General features: G+C 36.7%; 1 protein-coding gene and 1 long non-coding RNA gene across 4 annotated transcripts in view; both read right to left on the bottom strand.

Annotated features, from left to right (window-relative positions):
* Window positions 1-16766, bottom strand: part of LOC107670015 (uncharacterized) — a 718471-nt gene that overhangs the window by 524547 nt on the left and 177158 nt on the right. The gene's annotated exons all lie outside the window — the stretch shown is intronic.
* Window positions 1-16766, bottom strand: part of LOC107669951 (adhesion G protein-coupled receptor B2-like) — a 303770-nt gene that overhangs the window by 138265 nt on the left and 148739 nt on the right. For all 3 annotated transcript variants that reach the window (XM_016462397.1, XM_016462388.1, XM_016462399.1), the window contains exons 3-4: window positions 7418-7498; window positions 4827-5012 (exon numbers count right to left, since the gene is read on the bottom strand). In XM_016462397.1, coding sequence (XP_016317883.1) covers window positions 4827-5012; window positions 7418-7498 — 267 coding nt within the window. The remainder of the gene's footprint in view (window positions 1-4826; window positions 5013-7417; window positions 7499-16766) is intronic.

Below are 16766 nucleotides of genomic sequence, written 5' to 3'. Positions count from 1 at the left end.
GAAAAAAAAAAAAAAAAAAAAAAAAAGTTTAAAAAAAGTTAAAATGTAAGGTCATTAAATTACCAATAGAAAAATATGATTACAGGGTATATTGCCAAGCACCAAATCCCCATCAGAATGAACAATAAGGTAATTGTTGCATTTGAACTAGAGCTGTGTTCCCAAGTGAGAAACCACATCACCCATAATCCTGCACAAACAGCATTTGGGCTTGCCACATTAACGTCCTTCGGGCTTGCCACATTAACGTCCTTCGGGCTTGCCACAATAACGTCCTTTCGGCTTGCCACATTTAGGAAGCAAAAAAAACTTTCAAAATGGCGGGAAATTAAACACGGGGAAGGGATGCCGCTTACTTTCAGTTTTAGGTCCGGTATTCTGTCACGGGTGCACTGCTGAGCGGACTGAGGAGCAAGGAACGAAGAGAGACGAGGAGTACATCAATCCAAATGGGTTTAATTAATACAAGGGAACACTCACGCAATACATGTAGACATAGACATGAACATGACCTGAACAATACCGGACGCTGGAGCACACACAGGGAACCCTATTTATACACACAGGAGGAGGGGATGACGAGACACACCTGGGAGCAATGAAACATCAAGGGAAACACCTGGGACAAATGAACTTAATCAGGACAGGAACAGGAAACTAACCAAATATGGGCATAGGAAGGCACATGGGAAGCAAGACACACACAAAACACGGAACAAAGTCTGACATTAATATGCTGCTTTATTTATTTGAGTATTCTATTCAATTTCACAAAGGACATGACTAGGCTCTGAAGACACCACAAAATGTTTGACAGCCAAAACAACAATCAAAAGTGGCAGTAAAAAATAAAATACAATAATAATAAAAAAAAAATAAAAATACATCCACCAGAAGTTTACTTAAACATGGTTTTCTCATTTGATTCTAGGTCTCATGAGTCAGTTTACCTGTCTGAGATAATTGCATCAGATTTAATTTATCAATAGAGCCGTAAGCTTTGAATAGTGTTCCTTCATTAAAGTTGAGCAGATTGAGTTTGGCCTAGCACTGCTCTGCTGCCCAGACACAATGATATGTAGCAGCGCTAGACACATCCTCAAACGCACTGAGAGGAATTTCTTAAGGCTATCATGAAAAGATTAATTTAGATTTTGGGTTTCATTGGGACCAAGGTTTAGCATTGCAGATGACTTGTGATCTTGCCATGGAAACCTTTTGACTGATATATTTGCCTTTGTTTTGAGAAGAAAACCACATTCTTTCATGTTTGTTACAGAGGAGATTAGGGCTAGTTGTCATGCCTGATATACAGTATATATAGTAATTTTGAGGTAAAAGTCCAGGATTTTCCGAAGCAGTGGTTTTGTATGTGTTAAACATTTAATCATTTGAGTAATTATTTTGTGAATTCAGTCCTCCAAACAAAAAATGTAATACCATTTATTTTGTTTTAGTTGTTGGGTAACAAATAGTCAAACTAATACCATTCAAACAAGGATCAACCATGTTCTGAAGACTTGATCTATGATCTTAAAACAAGGGTATTTTTCAGGTCGAGGTTGTCACGTTTAAATTTGCTTGAAAAATTATTTTGTTGCATTTATTGTATTGCTATTGTATTACATTTATCATGAATTGCTTTTGTTGTGTTTAAATTTGACTGAAAAGCCTAAATAGACTGCTTACTGGCAGCTTCCATTGTGACAACTGACAAACATTTTGCGCTATACAAAAGGTCAACTGCATTCCATAAAATGCCATTTTTTTCTCCAAAAGTATGACAGCTGGCCTCTGTTTTTCTTATTTTCCTCTTTTGAGATGTGTGGATACATGAAACAATGTATTACCTAGAAATGCAGTCATGAAAAACAAACCAATCTTAAAGCTTACATGGTAAAACATACCATACCATTCCTGAGAAAGCAAAAGAGAACATAATTCAAGAATCTGCAGTGTTAATTCTGATGGAAACAGCTATCGATGGCTTGTGTCCACAAATTAGACTGAGCTCTAGATTGGGATTAGCTAATGAGCAAACAGAGGGCAATTTAAGACTGCAGCCAGAATTGCTGTTATTTTAAAAGTACCCATTTCATTTGAAGGCTGTGCTTGATCAATTTTGAATAATAACTCTCCTTCAAACTAAATAAACCTGGCCATAATTGCTTTCGCAAATCAATTGAGTTCTGTTTGAATGAAAGCCAAAAGAAGGACCAAGGGACTTCTATTGAGCATTAAACTATGCTGAAGCTACGCTAGCTCAGGCTAATCTCAAAGACACTCGGTCCCTTTTCGCCAGTGCGCATCCCTGTTAAACACTTCCTGTGGAGTGAAAGTAATCTATGAACACATGCACGCACACACATGTGGCTCTGCTCCGGTTCAAATTGTCTTTCTCTGCCAAATTTTGTGTCCCTTTAGTAAATATTGCCTGCCTGCTTATGTTGTCAGCATAAATAGTATAAAATGCTCAAAAAAGTCAACAGCGAGGATCTCGCATTCTTATTTCTGTCCATCTTGTTAACCTTTTTATTGACACATACAGGTGCATCTCAATAAATTAGAATGTCGTGGCAAAATCATCACAATTAAAAGAACCAAAGTCTTAAACTACTTCAGTCTGTGTGCATTGAATTTATTTAATACACGAGTTTCACAACTTGAGTTGAATTACTGAAATAAATTAACTTTTCCACGACATTCTAATTTATTGAGATGCACCTGTAGTTCTCTATAATCAGCTTTTCTGTCCTATAGCATCGAAAATCTATGCATTCCAAAAGTTTGCGTGTCTAAACGTAATGTCGCTCATATCTGAGCTTCATCGATCCCTGTTCAGATCCAATCCTCGGCAAGCAGATATTTCCAGGCGAAACCATTCTCTTCTTGCTCACTCGGCTGAGATCATCTGCTGCTGTCCTTAAATCACATCCTAAAGTGTCGATCTGGACTCTTGGAGAGACTGAAAAATGCCCAGTGCTGAACATGGCAACCATCTCATCAGACGTTGAATATCAGAACTCAGGCTGAATGCACAAGTGAGAGGTAAATTGATTTATCCTGTTTTACATAAATATAGCATTAACACACAGAAGGACTTACACAGCTGATGATATGCAACAATGGACAATCTATATATGCCTTGTAAGCATGAAGATTTGCATCTACTACTCAGCATTTAAAGACAAAGCAGGAACATCATTCAAAAAGCCCCTGGTGAAATTATTTGGGCTGATAGGGGTCTTAACTATAGACATGTATTAAATAATCTCCTTCCATCTCCAAAACAATACAAATGCAGAAAAAAGAAGAGGGGATGATCAGACCCAAACAGGTTTGTGGATTGGGAAATGTTTCAAGCCATAATATATGACCTGTTGTGCTATGTGTTTAATATAGTTTAGTTGTAGTACATATACAAGTCTATGACATGTACTGTACACCACTGTTCAAAAGTTTGAGTTCAGTAAGATTTTTATGTTTTTGAAAGTCCCTTATGCTCAACAAGGTTGCATTTATTTGAGCATAAATAAATAACTAATTGTGAGATATTATTGGAATTTAAAATAACCATTTTCTATTTTAATATATTTAAAATGTAATTTATTAGTGTGATGCAAAGCTGATTTTTTTTTAGCAGCCATTACTCCAGTCTTCAGTGTCACATGATCCTTCAGAAATTATTATTTGAATCATATGTTGATTTTGTGCTCAAGAAACATTTGTTATTATCATCAATTTTGAGAACAGTTTTGCTGTTTAATATTTTTGTGGAAACCAAGATACTTTTTAAAAATGAAATTTTTTTTTTGATGAATAGAACAAACAAACACAAAAAACAACAACAACAAAAACTTTTGAACAGCAGTGTACATTGAGCAAATGAATTAATGCAACATAAGAGATATCCTAAATCAGCTAAAATGAAAAGATAATGTGGGCACGCTAAATTTTATTGTCAGCATTCACAGCTTACAGCTAACAACAATTGCAATGGTTATTTAATTAAAACATCCAGACATTCCCACTCGTAAAGACAGCATTGATCTGTTGTTGAAGAAATCGATTGAATGAACAATTCAATGACTCACTCACAAGGACAGTCACTTGTCGTCACCTACAGGCATATCGATGTAACCTGCAAGAAGAGTCACTGAATCCCCCACCTCTAACATACACACTAACAGGCAGCCTGTCTGGAACGAACACATACAAGCTGAGTGATACAAACAGTGAAACGTCCCTGTTGTATAATGTGGATTGTAGCACCTCTTGAATGCTGAACTGACCAATCAGCATCCAGGACTGCAAATGTCCATTCAACGGTGTGTTTTTAACATGCCGATCCTCATTTTGGTGAAAACCAATGTGCAGACGTGCAAAAATTAAAATAAAATAAATAAGAGTGAGACTGACCTCACCTGAATCACACAACCTTGATGCACACCAAACTCAAGTGTACATACTCAAATACATGGACAAAAAAGACTGAACAGCTTGATTTATATCAATGCAGTACAAAGAGTGTCAAAAGTGCCCAATGTACGCAGTTCCACAATAGATACTCAACAAAAATGCAGTGTGTGTGACGCACATGTACTTCAAGCATGCAGTGGAGAGAGTAAATGTGTGTGCCATGCAAAAGAAATAATGCTAACCAAATCATCTAATAGCTGCAGATTCTTCTCTTGCACTGTCCAATGTTTACTTACAAAGCAAAAGCAAACATTCAACTAACGTTTAATGATATTTGACCTGCTCATGCAGTGTGTGAGAAAATGTGAATGTGTAGATGGGCATCCAAAAGCATGGAGGTACTCTACCTGCTTGATGCTGCGGCTCACCTGGGCAGGTGGCAGTGTTGTTGCAGAGTCGGGTTTCCCTCAGCGGGCCACTGCAGAGGGTCCCGTACGGAGAGGATACACATGAACGAGAACGAACCTGCCAACCCTGCCCACATGTCAGCGAACACACGCTCCACTGAGACCACTCCTCTGCTGCTGGGTCACCTACAAAACACAAGATGGAGAGAAAAGAAACATCTTTAAATTCTTGACCCAGACTCAAACCACGGACTTCAATGTCAGTTCTGAAGGGTTATGTTACCCTACAACTGTCAATAAATTCTTCCAGGAATGTTTTTTTTTAAGTATTCAGGAAAACCTCCAACAATCCATTCCATGTCTTCAGCAACTTAAAAGGTGTTGCAAGGTCAGCGGCAGCCAGAGCCACCCCATCAGCTTGGGCTGAACGTGACGGGTGGGAATATGGCACGTGAAGTTCCCTAGTCATTTTTTGTCATTTTTGAAAGCCGTGTCCTTGGACAGAGGCGACATCACGAAGGGAATGGGCAAATCAAATTAATTGCACGTCTTGTAATTGCATTACATCTTCATTTGCATGTGGTGAGTCAGAGCTTAGCCTTTTTTACAGAGCAGATGGGTGGAGAATAGAGTTTAGGCGGCTGATGGGGACAGGGATGCCAACGGGAGTTTATGCACATAAGTTTTCTATCACGGGTGGCTGAAGAGGGGAAAAGGTGGAATGCCAATTACTTCAACAGATATTATTTTATTACCATTTTTTAATTGTTAAAACAATTTTAGGGAACATTTCAGTATAGAGACCAATTCTCACTAGTAACAAGTTGCTTGTTAGCATGCATATTACTAACATATTGGTTGTTTATTAGTACTTATAAAGCATTTATTCCATGGTCTGTCTGAATACTGGATTCTGATTGGTTGGCGAGTATGCAGTAAAACCGTTTAATGCACAGGTAGTTCCAAGTCGGTTTAATCACCGTTCCATATTAATGCGCTGCTTTAATTGATGCAGTATTTATGTTTATCTTGATATTTATTCCATGGTCTGTCTGAATACTGCATTCTGATTGGCTGGCAGGGATGCATGCATTAAACCCGTTTAATGCACAGGTAGTTCCAAGTCAGTTTTATCACCGTTCTATATTAATGCGCTGCTTTAATTGATGCACACTAACCAACACACATCACTCGCACACACACACACACACACACACACACACACACACACACACACACAGAGAGAGAGAAAGAGAGAGAGATCGAAGATCGCGCTGCACACACACATAAACTTGTCAACGCTTCCCTGCGATTTTTATTAATAAAATAGCCTAGATACTAGATCGCTACATTATATTCCTCAGCAACGATGGTAAAATGGCTGTTTCTGAAGTAATTGTTTGTAGAGAGAGACGTGCAGACGCAGCACGCAGGTACACACAACTGTCATCTCTCTCAAATGACCATGGAATAAGCGGAATAATCAACGGCTAGCTGTGCATTAAAGGATTTACTTCACGTCGGGCGGTTCTTTGCCTCCACGTCATGCATTTAAAATCCTTTAATGCAGGGCTAGCCGTTGATTATCCCTTACATATTCTGCATTACAATATTCTACATCCCTAATCCTACCCAATACCTAAACTTAACAACTACCTTAATAACAATTAATAAGCAGTAATTAGCAGTTTATTGAGGCAAAAGTCATAGTTAATAGTTAGTTAATAGTGAGAACTGGACCTTAAAATAAAGTGTGACCCAGTTTTAAAACAAAAATGTAACAATTAAAAAAACTGTTGTGCATTTTTTATATATAATATGTGACCCAGGACCACAAAACTGTTTTGAAAATGAGTTTATATATCATAACATAAATAAGCTTAATAAATAAGCTTTCCATTGATGTATGGTTTGGTTAGGATAGAACTTAATTCATATCCTATATATTACTTAATATCCTAATGATTTTTAATTATTAAAAATCTATAATTTTGCCCCATACAAGGTATTGTTGGCTATTGCTATAAATATACCCGTGCTACTTATGACTGATATTAAAATGTGTGAGTGTGTGTGTGTAATTTATTCCTTCAATGTCGCATGGTCCTTCAGGAATTATTCTAATATGCTGATTTGGTGCACAAGCCAGTTTTGATGCTTAATATTTTTTTAATTAATACTTTAATTCAGCAAGGACACCATAACTTCATCAAGTGACACTAAACACATTTATAATGTTACAAGAGATTCCTATTTGTAAAAATGCTCTTCTTTTGAACTTCTATTCATCAAAGAATCTTGACAAAAATGTATTATGGTTTCCACAAAAATATTAAGCAGCAAAAATTGTTTTCATCACTGATGATAATAAGAACCATTATTATGCACTGAGCACCAATAATGTTTAATAATAACTAAACAGCAAATGTAACACTGAAGACTGGAGTATTTTATTTTTTACTTATAACATACATACATATCTTGTAGGAGTTGCTATTTTCAGACACTTTTTTTCTCTTGAAACACATCAAGGAGCTGTCCATGGTTCTGAAATGTAATTCAACTTAATAATGAAAGGAGATGGGACTCACCTGTCTGGGCCTGAAACACACCCGGCTGGTCAGCTGATCGCGGCCTTTGTGTCTTCACCTTCTGCTCATCATCATCAGGTTCTAGACAGACACATGACGAAACAATTATATTAAAGAAATAGGATTAGATAGGTAATGTATGAGATATAGAGGATTTATTATTTCACGAAGTGGTGCCAACAGGAATATGATACAGAACACTAATATGTTGTATGTATTCATATATTTAATAACAATAATAATACATAAAACAAAAATACAATATAAACCATGTAGGGTCATCAATTTGCATATGTCTGTTTTTTTTTTTATATGTGACTCGTCCAATCAGATTTTAGAGCTGGAAACATCTATACAATCTAGTCAGAATACGCTGCTACACACGTGTCTTTATTAGTATGGAAGTGATGCATAAGGTTGTACAATAACAAATGCTAAAGCCCACACATACTATTAGCGCTGTTTTACATTTACACAATAATGTAATACATCTCTCCACCGAACTTCGCCTTGTCCTTGAATGAAATGTAAATCTCACCATTGTGTGAGGAATATTTTAAGTGTGCTGCTACAAACCTCATCTTGTAGCAGCTCCTGAGTAAACCTACATAAGCCAACAGAGACCCGTCACCAAAGTGTTTTCTATATCTGGCCTAGTCCTCGGGCACATGAAAATCCCTCGTAATGTGAACACACACACACATGAGAGCATATATTTCAACTCATTCTTGCTCAGATGAGGCTACCTGCCCCAAAAAAGTGAAGTTTAGTGGAAAATGGCAAATTTTTTGTCTACTTTGCTGAATGTAATACTTTGAATCAGCACGTTCAGTGTGTAGTGTCACGAGTGCCTGAACAGACAAAATCATTCCAAGGGATTAACTCTTTTTGACACCTCGACCTAAACATTTTGTGTTTCTGGTTAATTCAAGTAAGTTGCACTCACAATTTATTTATTGATATTTTTTTTTTAAAGAACAAATTGAAAAGTATGGAAGATTGTTTCTGCCACAGGATTTAAATAAATAAATAAATAAAAAAAAAATAAATAATTGTGACTTTAATATCTCACAATTCACAATTCTGAGTTTACATTTTACAATTCAGATTTATTTCTCGCAATTGAGACAAACTCAGAATTGTGAGATACAAACTCTGAATTATAACTTGCAATTGATAAATCTGACAAATTTGAAAAGAACGGTCTAAATTGTGAGATATAAACTCGCAATTGAGAGAAAAACGTCAGAATTATGAGATAAAGCCACAATTACTCTTTTTTATTTTATTTTGTGATGGAAACAAAAACAAACAGAATTGTGAGATGTAAACTCAGAATTCAAAGAAAGAAATGTCAGAATTGCAAAAACGTCAGATTGCAATTTTTTTTTTTTCTCAGAAATGCAAGTATATATCTCACAATTATGAGTTTACATGTTAATTAAATCTAAAGTTGCCTTTTTATTATTATTTTTTATCTTAATCAGTGGTGGAAAAAGGTTTTCATGTGCACAGAAAAAGTTTGATGAGAAAACAAACAAACAAACTGGTGAGTAAACATACATTTGTTCAAACTAATGTTAATGAACCAGCGTTAAATATAAATGAGGGAGGGCGTCTCCAAAGTAATTAGCATACAACATATTCAAACCATCTCTGTATAAGGGCCTCTACACAACCTCTCCTGTACGGCAATTATCTAAAATATGTCTACAATTATACGTGGAGACCAGTTTGTGTGTGTGTGTGTGTCTGTGTGTGTGTATGTGTGTGTGTGTGTGTGTGTTTGTTGTTTTTTGCTCTCTTTCGTAAATGTTTGCACTTTTAACGTTGACTTTGTTTGTCTCTAATGTATAGAGTGCCCAGTACACTCATTCAGCGTGCAGCACTCTCTTCTCTGGAGCTGATTGGTCGACTTGACCTTTTGCACAGAGTGTGTGAAAAGATGAGTTGCGTGGGTTGCTAATAAATTCCACCAGCATATGCAGGAAAAGAGGATTTCCATAAGATGCAGCAGGAAGAACTGAAGGAAGAAAACACTAGAAAACAAGTGGATTCTCTGAGGCTCTTTCTAAATTACCATGAGCATTTATGGATGCTTAGAATAATTCACAATCATGAAGCACATCCTCAACATGAAATTTAAAAAAATCATTTGGGGGGCATGATTTATACTTCAGCGAGTTCCTAAAACCCAATGCTAAATTCATCTTAGTCAAGAGGCGGAGAATGAAGCACCCCACAGACTGCGTGTTTTTACGTTTACATTATTTTGCTGCGAAAAGTAGTTCACAGGTCAGTGCAGACGGGATTTTAAATGCAGATACTATTGTAACGATACAAATGCATTTGAATAATGTAGGGCACAAAACATTTGACCTGCATTTAAAACTGAATGCTTCAAAAAATAGATTATAAACAAAGAAAAGTTTAAACTAAATGTACTGCTTTTAATATACGGATTTGTAATACATATTTTCAAAAGACAGAATGGAACAGAATATCACTCTCAAAATGAACTTTAAAGGTGGGGTATGTATTTTTTCAAAAACGCTTTAGAAAACTGAGTCGGGCCGAGTACCAAAACAAACTTGCAGCCATTCAGCAGTAAGGGGTGTGTCTACTCATGATGTGGAGGAGAGAGCACTCAGTGCACAGGACGGACATTAGCCGAGCCGAGCGACGACAGAAAGATAGAGATGGCGAATAAAAACACAAAAAAGGAAAATGTCTGCGGAACAAAAGAAGGCTTACAATAAGGCAATAAGTAGGACCCGTGTAAATTTTGGATGAGCTTTCCAGCGCTGGAGAGAACTCAAGGAGCGGAAGGCCTGCGATCGGACGCCAAGGTTGCTTTGTTTCTTCTCGATAGGTGAGTAACACCGTGTCTACACCGCTGCAACAGCTAAAGTCTGTCTACACTGGACACGACAAAGCGACCATTGAAAATCATTTGAAATTTGTGTCAATACGTCATAAATAGAATGCGGCAACAGTAACTGTCGGGGATTTGTCGTGTCGCGCCGCATCCAGTGTAGACAGCATCACTGATTATAATGAGTTCTATAGTATTTTGTCATGCCGCACCACTCGCGACACGCTGTAACATTGGTTTTGCTTTGTTTCACAGAACTAATCGTTGCCTGGGTTGCGCACGTATGTGTGGGGTGGAGCTATCAAAATAGGGGCGTGTTTATTTTGGTGATTTGAAATATCAACATTGGCTACCAGAAATCACTTACCCCACCTTTAACTTTGCACCGTCTTATAAAAATGCAAAGCTCAAGATGAGACACTCCAAAAACATTGTGATAAACAACACAGAAATCAATTTGAATGTGTATGGATGTAGCAATGGTGCTTTAAGAGAGATGAAAGACAACGTTCTAACAGCTAAAGCACAGATGATCAAACCAGTAAATGATTGCAAATGTATATTTATTGTTTTATCACAATAAAAAATAAAACAATATATATATATTTGCATTCATTTATATAAGACCTTATTTAAAGACATTTATTAAATAAAATAAATTAATTTAAATTAGTGCTGTCAAACACTTAATTGCGATTAATCACATCCAAAATACAAGTTTGCGTTTACATAATATATGTGTGTACTGTGTATATTTAATATGTATATATAAATGCGCACAGATACATGTATATATTTAAAAAATATTTGCATGTGTATATATACTTATATTTTAGGGCTGGGACAATAAATCGATGCATCACGATTCGTTAATCGATTCTGAGATTTTCGGAATGCATCGTGATTCTCTCTCGAATCGATTCTGAGCTTAGTTTTTAACAGCAGATGGCACTCTAGGCTAGTTTTTAACCGCACACTCAAATGCTCACGAAGAAGAGCGCTTGCGCGTTTGGCTGAGTTTGGCCAAAGTGGTTAAATGTACTTGCACATTGGCGTTTAGCCAGATTAACGTAAACACAGCCCACTGTGAACATCCTTGTAATTCGCTTCAACCTTTTCGAACTTTATGAATGATTATTTTAGGCTCAAATGGTGCGCGTGTAAGGAACTGGAAGCAAGCAGAATACGGGCACACTCAAATGCTCACGAAGAAGAGCGCTTGCATGTTCGGCTTGTGGTTAAATGTACTTGCACTTCGGCTTTTATGTTTTATGATGCGAGATTAACGTAAACACAGCCCACTGTGAACATCCTTGTAATTCGCTTCAACCTTTTCGAACTTTATGAATGATTATTTTAGGCTCAAATGGTGCGCGTGTAAGGAACTGGAAGCAAGCAGAATACGGCTATTTCTAAAGCACACAGTGCCATCTGCTGTTAAAAACTAAGCTCAGAATCGATTCAAGAGAGAATCGCGATGCCTTCGGAAAATATAAGAATCGATGCAGAATCATTTCTCGATTCGCAATGCATCGATTTATTGTCCCAGCCCTATTATATTTATATATAATTGATATTATATATAAATATAAATATTTTATATATAAATGTAACATATTTTTCTTATGTATATGCATGGACATGTATGCGTTAATATATACATAATAAACATACAAAGTATACAGGCATATATTATGTAAACACACACTTTTATTTTGGATGCGATTAATCACGATTAATCGTTTGACAGCACTAATTTACATGTTCATGTATATAAATCTAAATGTATTTATTTTATGTATTACATTTAAATACATAAATATAAATTATTTTTGATTAAATAAAATAAAAATATATACAGCCAATCTGTACTACAGTATAACCATTTTTGTGGTAGAAGCTACACACTAGAACCTAAAGATAGAAGCTAAAGACTATTTAAGATGGTTTGAGAACAAGAAATCAAAGAGACAAAAGAAACTGTTAGAAAGAAAAACATACAGTACAGCATAAGAAAGGGAGACAGGCATTTATTAGCAAAGAGAGCTGCATCATATACATTGGAGCACATGGGATGGATGGATACTCTAGAGACTTCCCCCGTTGGCTCTGTCAAGCAGACCTGATTACCAGCGCTTCCCGCAGGGCCTGTGTTAATATGCTTATAATAGCTCAGACGCGCACGCAGACGATCACACTAATTTACTGTCACGGAAAAGACAACAGTGGTGTCAGGAAAGGCGGGGTTTGTTCTGCTTGCTTTTTGTATCTCACTCCTACGCTCTGCCTCTCCTCTGCGTCTGTTGTTCTATGTCGGGTCTACGTCACCGTCTCCATTCGGCAAAGAGTGAAGAGAGCGGTTTGGTAAGACAGAGATAGACTAAACGTGTCTTTTATCTTCATATCAGACACAAATTCTGGGTTGAAGTATACCCTATTACCTCTCATGTTTTCATGTCTTTGATTTCTCAATTTCCTCACAATAACATCTCTATTAACCACCACACATCTTCTTCCTGCCGCATTTCACAGAGTGTCCAGCCTGCATCCAATAACATCCACATGTTGAGAAGGAAACAGCCCACGCTTCATTAGTCTTCATCTTGACCGTGCTTCAGAGCAAACTGAGTCATCATACAGTGCCTTTCACGATTTAAAGCAATAGTAGTGGTTTTTATCATTTACTCAATCATACAGAATGTTTTTCCAAACCTGCACGACTTTTTTTCTTATGTGTAACATGTGAGGGAATGGTGCTTTAAGCTGTAAAGAGAACACAAACCCGAATTATCAGCATCCAGAGTGTCACATGATCCTTCAGAAATCATTCTAATATGCTAACATTTCTTTCACTAATGCATCCGTGAATAAAAGTAAATAATACAAAAATCAAAATCCTTTAAACGCACTTCAAATACCTTTTCTTTTTCAGTAGAAGCACTGAAGAGATGCTCAATCTATATATGTAAGAGTACAAACCTCAGCTTCTTCTCCAAGTCGATATTTTATTCTCAAGCTGAAACTCAGTCATGTGGTAAAGCAGGATTCTCTAGAGATGGCTGCAGCAGTGGGGTTTGTAAGCTGCCTAAGAGTCCAGCACGCTAAACAGATGTTCATCATCCTGGGACGTCTTCTGTACATTTCCCCTTGAGAGCCAACTGTACTTATTTCCACCATCCGGTGTGTGTGTGTGTGTGTGTGTGTGTGTGTGCACACATGTATTTGACGCTAACACTTTAAGCACTAAATGAGAGGTTGAATTATGTTTCCGCCACTCTCACAGCTTGTTCTTGGAAGCCGGAAAGGAATTTAAGCGGTTAGCTCAAATTGAAGCCATTTAATTAAACGGCCTGGCGGTGTGTCTGTATTACTCACTTGGGTTCAAGTAAAGCGCAGTGTGCTGAACATCCGCACGCATCCATCCGAAACAATCAATACTGAGCTTGGGTGTTTAAAGACGCTACACTGCATTCATCAGTTAAGGCAACATTAGACATGGGACACAATGACAAGTTGGTTAGCAATGTCGACCAGTTTTTCATATTATATTAAAATTATGGTCTACACAAATAAGTCAATAATTATTTTTACAATAGAGCTGATAAATATATATATATATATGTGTGTGTGTGTGCGTGTGTGTGTCTGTGTCTGTGTGTGTGTGTGTGTGTGTGTGTGTGTATGGTTGTGTGTATGGTTGTGTGTATGTGTGTGTGTGTTTGTGTGGTTGTGTGTGTTTTTGTGTGTGCATTTATCTTTATATAAATGAAAATATATATTTATTGATTGTTTATTGTATTTAGAAGTGGTGGGTTAATTAGCAGGCAAACTATAAAGATTCAATAAACGATTCCATTAAAAAAAAAATAACAAATATAAATAAAAAAAAAAATAATTTTTATTTATTTAGTCATTTATTAAAGCGACTCACAAATGATATTATATTATATTATATTATATTATATTAAATACAATTAAAAATCTGACTCGTTTTGTGAAAGGCTTTACAGAGTTAAGAGATGTCTGAACATGAAGTGTATAATAAAGAAATACATATATATACACAGGACCACATTGTTCTATCCAGCTGTTTTTCAACACACAAAAATGTGTCCTATGCAAACACATCCAAAGAAACACATCTTTTCTGTCAGGTGAACCTGATTTTGAAAGCACGTACTTCTGCACATCCCTATTTTAGTGCACAAAAGAGTCCGTTTGTGTATTTTGGTAATGCTTTGTGAAAAGTACATCTCGAAGTAAACTAAAACACTTAGCTTTGAAACAAACCGCAGCGAGGCACCATACCAGCCAGCTCGACATAAAACAGATGTAGCAGAAGAAAAATCGGCAGCAGCATCAGCAAGAGAATCTATCAGCACGGCACGGCAGCGATGCATCTCCAGCAGACGCCTGACACCCCTCAGCCTGCCTCTCCACAGCAACATCAACAACTTTAAAACCCCAACAATTCACTACACATACTTCCTCTCCAGCTCTCCCACACTCCGCAGAGTTCTGTGAGTGATAAATACGACCTGTCCATCAGCCTCCGGTAGGGGTGGACAGTTATTATAACAAGCATCTATCCATTCTCAACTGTCATGAAGGTACAAATAGAAAGTAAATAATACAAAAGCCTTAGTTCAGGACACTGTGCTGGGCCTCCCCCATAAAACAATTATGACCGGAACTCAGAGCGGTGCAGTGGGATTTAGAGTTAGACAGGCGGTAGAAACAAGCATAAAGAATCAATAGAGAGATTAAAAAAGAAAAGAAAAAGTAAACCTTTAGATAACTGACCTTTCTCGTGTTCCCTGGAGCTTTCAATAGCATATACAATGAATAATTCACCCAGAAATGCTTTTCACTGAAATTCTTGATATCCACACTTCTTTAGAGTTCATGAGAGAAGTAGCACAAACTGTTCTTTTGAGTCAGATCTGTTAAATTAATCAGTTAGTCCAGTTCACAAAACAGGTCTAAATGATTCATTCAAAAATCTGATTGATTTGGTTCTTAGTTAATCAGCTGAATCACTTAATGATTCAGTTACAGAAGTTAATAACTTATTGGACAGAAAGATAATTGAGAATAGCAATGTACATTCAGGGCTGTTTCTCACACAAAGCTATTGAGAGGACTTTAAACAGAGGGTATGAGTCATATGAACCACTTTTGTGATACTTTTATGGTGTTTCTGTGTCCTTTTTGAAGTTAGATAGCTTCAATGCTCCTTCATTGCAAATGCATGAAAATGAGACCAGAACATTCTTCAAAATATCTTTAATGTTAAACAGAAGAAAGAAAGTCATACAGGTTTGGAACAACATTGACAGAACTTTCCTATCTTTTTTTTTTTAATTCTATTAATGTTTGGTAGAGGTCAGTGGGTTTTGATTGTCAACATGATAAAATCTAAATGTTTCTATGTGCTTTCATGTATGCATTACTGTGTTTTAATTTTAATGTGGGTGATTTCTTTTTTTTTTTTGCTCCACTTAGTCTCTGAATCTGTGATTACTATGTTTTGTCTAAGTGTGTGTGTTCACATATCCTTGATGTGGTGATTCCATCTGACTCAGTGAGCCACACAAAGGAAGTGATTTATGCGTCTTCATGCCCACATCTCTCTCCTCTGACTGTCCATGTTTTATGCACACGCCCCCAAACCCTGAGTGTGTACACGAGTGCATGTGCGCACAGGGCTATTTATGACTATACACTGCAGCATGTGTGACCTACTCGGCACAATTATAGGTGTGTGTGTTTATTTATGTATGTATCTCCTTGTCAAATTGATGTGGTCAGGGCCAAGTCTGCAATGTGACTTCAGGATTTGCTATTGTAAAAAAAATCTATGTGTGTGTGCTGTACAGTATATGCATTAAGGAGGTCTATAATAGGCAGCTGACAGGGGAAAATATTAATAGTGATCTGATATTAAATTCCTGGCATATGCTGATAATGTCATGGCTGATAACTGACTATTGTCCAGTATTAAAATGCACAATACAATTTTCTTTAAACAAAATAAAACTTAAATCGTATAAAATTTTGAAAAAAAAAAAAAAATTTTAAATGCTAAAAGTAAATTTACATACTATAGGCCAGTTCGCACCAAGGAAGAAAACTATAACAATAATTCTAAAGTTTTAATAAACATTTCCATGTTATCAAAATATAAAAGTCTACACCACAGCTATAATGATATGAGATGGAAACAAAATTATCTTAATAACTTTCAGAACATTTTTTTCAGTTGATGGATGTTAAAAGAAAAACAAATGTGGAAAAACAGTTGTACAATGTTATTGAGCATTGGTGACATTAATATCGTTTTCTTTATAGTCATCATTCTTGGTGTAAATGGACTTTACAACATTATAATTAGAGATGCACCGATCGATCAGCCAGGGATCGGAATCGGCCGATTTTCCTCATGATCGGCCCGGATCGGTGACCGGCCGATCA

This window comes from Sinocyclocheilus anshuiensis, unplaced genomic scaffold (assembly GCF_001515605.1).
Source record: "Sinocyclocheilus anshuiensis isolate Anshui unplaced genomic scaffold, SAMN03320099.WGS_v1.1 scaffold253, whole genome shotgun sequence".
NCBI lineage: Eukaryota > Metazoa > Chordata > Actinopteri > Cypriniformes > Cyprinidae > Sinocyclocheilus > Sinocyclocheilus anshuiensis.
The sequence above is the reverse complement of the archived record's forward strand: the minus strand, read 5'-3'. Positions and strand labels throughout refer to the sequence as shown.